The sequence below is a fragment of the Alligator sinensis genome, unplaced genomic scaffold, assembly GCF_000455745.1.
Source record: "Alligator sinensis unplaced genomic scaffold, ASM45574v1 scaffold1098_1, whole genome shotgun sequence".
Classification (NCBI taxonomy): domain Eukaryota; kingdom Metazoa; phylum Chordata; order Crocodylia; family Alligatoridae; genus Alligator; species Alligator sinensis.
In genome coordinates this window covers 130,981-135,797 of record NW_005843204.1, presented here as the reverse complement: position 1 = coordinate 135,797, position 4,817 = coordinate 130,981, and the positions used below count along the sequence as shown (strand labels likewise).

The 4,817-nt window shown below is 54.0% G+C and overlaps 1 protein-coding gene across 1 annotated transcript in view; it reads right to left on the bottom strand.

Annotated features, from left to right (window-relative positions):
* LOC102381952 (glucagon receptor-like) overlaps window positions 1–4,434 on the bottom strand; it is a 15,833-nt gene extending 11,399 nt beyond the window's left edge. The window contains exons 1-3 of the mRNA XM_006037958.2: window positions 2,744–4,434; window positions 1,673–1,769; window positions 412–519 (exon numbers count right to left, since the gene is read on the bottom strand). Coding sequence (XP_006038020.2) covers window positions 412–519; window positions 1,673–1,769; window positions 2,744–3,136 — 598 coding nt within the window. The 5' untranslated portion in view covers window positions 3,137–4,434. The remainder of the gene's footprint in view (window positions 1–411; window positions 520–1,672; window positions 1,770–2,743) is intronic.
* Window positions 4,435–4,817: the final 383 nt, after the last annotated feature.

Here is a 4,817-nt window from a genome sequence, read left to right as displayed (position 1 = left end):
GCTTATGCAGGGGGTCAGACTCGATGATCTATTGAGGTCCCTTCCGACCCTAACATCTATGAATCTATAGTTAATCACCTCTACCTGTGAGCATCAGAAACTGCCCCTGCAGTGCAAGGAGGAGGCATAGCTGTTTACACCTGCTTTGCACAGGTATAACTAATGTCCAGAGACATGCAGTCAGGCCCTGAGTGTTTAGGGGAAAAAGAACCTGGACCTATTTCCAGCTCTGCCCCTGACTCCCTGTGTGACCTTGGCCAAGACTCTTCCCTCTGGGTGCCTCAGCTTCTCCATCTGTAAGATGGAATAACTGCACAGTTAGACAGGGAAGGTCTACCCCCTTGCTCTTTCCCAAGGCTGGTGGGATACTCAGATGACAAATCCCACAGAAGAAGGAAGAGTCGCACATACCTTTCTCAAACCATGGCAGGTAGAAAGGGCAGGACACGTTGACAATAGTGTCGGGGCTCCCATCTGGCCAGCAGGCATACATGTCAAATGTCCGGTTGCAGAAGGGACCTTTGAAGGAGAAAGACAAAGCTCAGGAGCCCTAGGGGGAGCTAGCAGCTGGACACCCCCCACTGCCTCTATCCTTCCCCTGCTGCACACCTGCCATCACTCAGCAGCCACTGGAAATAGTTTAGCCCATCATGTGGCAGGTGTCCCCAGGAAAGTCAAGTCCTGGCCCTACACTGAAAGTGTTCTCCACTCACCCCTTGCCCTGCCCTGCAGCAGAGGCAGAAATCCTCCACATAGGACCACTGATGAAACACAGTGCCCCCCACCCTCTGAGCTGTCCACCCAGCCTGTCCAGAAGCTCCTTTCCACCAGGGCTGGATCCAAACCCATGGGAGTCCATAGGAATTGCTATGCATGGACGTAGGCTCTGGCCCCCATGCTCACCACTTACTCTCTTGGACTGGGAGTCTCCACCCAGCTTGTGACATTATGGAGGGGTCAGATGCCTTTTGCTCAAACAGCTCTCAGGCCACTGGGACAAAGAAAGCTCTGAGTCCCAGTACAGAGCTCATACTGTGCTATCACTGGATGATAACTGGAAGAGCTCAGCAGCCTAGAGCAGGTGTATATTGGAAAGGAGCATGCTCAGCAGCAAAAGAATGAAGCGGGCTCAGTTGTGAAAGAAGATTAATGCAGCAGGGACCAGTGTATGGAGGGGAGACAGAATAGCGAGGTCTGGCTGTGCAGGTAGAGGGTGTGAAATGTGGAGTTATGCCTGCTGGTCCCAGGTTGTAGAGCAGAGTGGAGAGTATCTTGTTTCTCCCGTGCTTCTGGGCTTTGGTGGTTGCCATATGGGGTTGGGAAGGAATTTTTCCTTTGGTGTCATTTAAACATCACTGCTCCTGGGAGGAGGAGGTTATCACAGCTGCTGGAAATCCTGAGGTGCTCTCTGCATGTGTCTTAGCTCCACAGCAGCCAGCAGGGCACAGATTCTCATAGCAGAAGGGCACAGCTCTCACTGGTCTCAGCAAAGTACTTCCCAGCAAACCTGTGCTGATGCTGATGGAAGAGTCTAACTAGGGCTCCCCAGGAGACAACTGCCCTACATGAGTATCCAGCAGGTCATAAATCCATTGAAGTCAAACCCAGATGTTTTGCTCATGAGAGGTCATGGGATCCTATGGGTTGGTGACAGCCCCTATGCCAGCCTCACCTGTTGGGTATGGATCATTAGCTATCTTGTCCAGGCACTCATCACGGTAGCGCATCCACCCCTCAAAGGTCTTTTCTAGGACCTTGGCTCTGCTGTGCTGCAGACACAGAGCTGAGGTTAGTGCCTCCTGCCTAAGCAAGAGTTAAAGCCCTGCATAGAGCACATGGGGTGGCAGTGCTTCAGGAGACATTAGCCTTTCCTCCAAAGCTAGAGGGTATTGGCAGAGCTGCATGTACGGCCTACCCCAATCTGGAAGAGAAGGGGGCTGTGGTTCAGGACTGAAGTGGGAAGGAGGAGGGGCATCGGACACTGACTGTCCCCTGGGGATGCTAATAATCATTGAAGGGAGCTCACAACAGCATGATTTGGGGACCGGCTCCCTGAGAAAGTACCTCCTTCCTGGGCATCTTCATGGCAGCAGGGATCACCCCAAGTGCTCTCACATACCAGCCTCATTGGCCCTGAGAAGCTGTTGCACTTCTCTGGTGGTAGGAGGGGCCCAGCAGGGCTGGATGGTGAGTGCATTTGCACTCATGCTGCTGTTAGCTCCAGTGCAGCAACTCTCGGCCTGGAGCCAGGGAAGACGTTCCCTGTAGTACCCAGGGCACTTGCAGGCCATAGCTCATTGCTCTGAGAGAGCAGCACTGAGAGAGCCAATGGGCTGCAGTGGCAAGATTAGGGCATATTGGGATGGATGGCAGGGCAGTCTCACTGGAGGCCCTGGCACTGGAGCTCCCTTTCACATCCAGGCTCTGAGGATCCCTGCTGGTCTTCAGGACTGAGTAAGAGGCCCATCCTCTGCCCTGGCATGCCTGATGGGTGGGGGCCATTCTTGTTGCTCTTAACAGGGATCAGGGGACCGAGTCTCCTAAGCATTAACTAGTTGTGTGCTAGGGTAGGTCTGTCCCTGATGGGCAGGGAGTGCACAAGGAAAACCCAGGTACCCCTGCTACCTTTCCAGCAGCACTCCTCCTCTGGGGATGGGGCTGAAAGCCTGGACTGGGAGCATCCCTGCTATGGGGTAATGAATGCAGCTGGAGGTCCAGCTAACCACAGTTGTGTGGGCCTTACCAGCATGGAGGAGAGCAGGCACATCCAGGTCAGGTGAACACCCCTCCATCTGCTCCAGGACCTGAGCAAATCCCTCATGGTATCTAGACTCCCCTGTGTCTGGAACAGATAAACTAGGAACTGTGCCCAGATGTGCAGGTGCTGAGCTGAGCTAGAGTTCCCAGGCGTCTGGAAGAGATAGAAGATGAGTGGAGGTGATAGCAAGGTGCTCAGTGCACAGTGGAGCATGTGCAGCTCATCAGCTGAGGTGCTCCTGGGGCAGTGCTTTGCTCCTGAGAGGCTGCCCACATAATGGACAAGTGACCCTGGCTCCATATGATAGAGCTGAAGGAAAACAGCAGCTTTGTAGCCCCTGGGGACATGGCCCACTTGTTCAATCCCAGTGAGAAGCATAGAGACAGCACTCAGCTTCTAGGGCCTTTCTCTCCTAGCCCCCAGCGAGCTAGTTAGGATCTGCCTTCTCCAGACCAACACAAGAAAGCTCTTCAACCCATCACTTTGGAAAGGGCTCTTTCACTTCCCCTTGGCTACACAAGAGCAGATCCTGGCTTGGGAGCCTCCTGAATCTGGTACTAGCCAATCTCATGGTCAAAGGTCGTGAAAGTAAGGAGCTGACATCCCCTCTAGCCATGGGACCTGACCCTGAACACCCCTGGGTGTTGTGCACAGAGAACAGTGGAGATTTGCCAACACTGGCACAGGAGACCCCAGTGTTTCAGGCCTAGACAAGCTATACAACTGGGGCTGGGTGTCTCATGAGCTCTTCCATGCAGGAAGCAACTGGAAAGGCAGAGGTGAGCAGGCATGGGCATGGGTTGGCATAGACTGAAGTACAGTTGTTGCTGCCCTTCACAGTCAATTGCCTCATCAACCTCCATGGGAGCAGCAACAAGCCCCATCCTGAATGGGTGAAAATGTGATGAGCAGGGGTGAGATCTGCAAACACCTTCTGCACTGACATGACTTTGCTTTTCCTGGAGCCAGCAGGAGCTTTACCCTGACATCATGGGAGACAGAGTTGGACGCATGCTGAGTGCTTCTGCAATGCCTTGCTGGAGCCCCTCACACAGACGCTAAATAGCATCAAGCATGGTCAGGGCTGCCAAGTGCCTTGACAGGGGCAGGACATTCCCAGGTTCAGTACAGCCACCTTGACACCTGCAGAACATATGGGTCTTTGCAAGGACCTCAAAATATTTCAGGGCTTATGCTTAGGAGACCGGCTGGAGGCTGCCTCAAAAATGCTCTTCAGCTACAGGACTGGGCCATAGTCCCAAAGGGTGAGTCCTGTGCCCCACAGCCTCCAGTTCCTGGGCAGGCATGACCCCCATCTTTGTGGTTTCTCCCCTCCCACCCCATACCATGTTCCAGAGCCCAGTGCACAAGCCTGTGGCTCTCATACAGCAGGGCCCTGTGTAGCAAGGCCAGTGGATGGCTCCAATGGCCGGCATCTGTGGTGGTTACCAATGTACCTTCCTGAACTGGATAGGTTCAGATGGGAATGGCCACCCTGCAACAGAACCGCGGCCAGGACCAGCAACTCTGGAGGAGGTTGTACATAGCCCTGGCCTACAGAAGAATGGCTCCTATACACAGAGCCAACCTGAGCAGGGTGTGGGGCCCAAGGCAAATCAGCCCATGCCAGGCCCTGCCCCCACTCTGATCCCACAGGCCCCAGACCCAAAGAAGCTGCCACCGCCATTGGAGGTGGTGGTGGCAGCCGGGGCGGGGTGGGGGTAGCAAGTGGCTGGATGTGGAGTCGCTGCTCTGCCCAGCTCCGCAGGTCCCCACAAAGCGCAGGGCCCAGGACAGTTGCCCTGATTCGCACCCCCTAGGGACGGCCCTGCCTATACACATGCAGAGAGATTGCTCCAATGTGCTGTAATTACAGTGCATTGGAGCAAATTAATCAAGTGTGGTAATTATTGTGTTCCAGCAGACTCCAGCATCATGTCTATCAGTGTCACCACCCTGAAAAATGGTGACGGGGGTACTTTAACTAAAGCTCATTTGATTGTGTTGTTAAAGCACCTCCACCACCATCTTTAAGTGTGGGGATACTGATACATGTGAC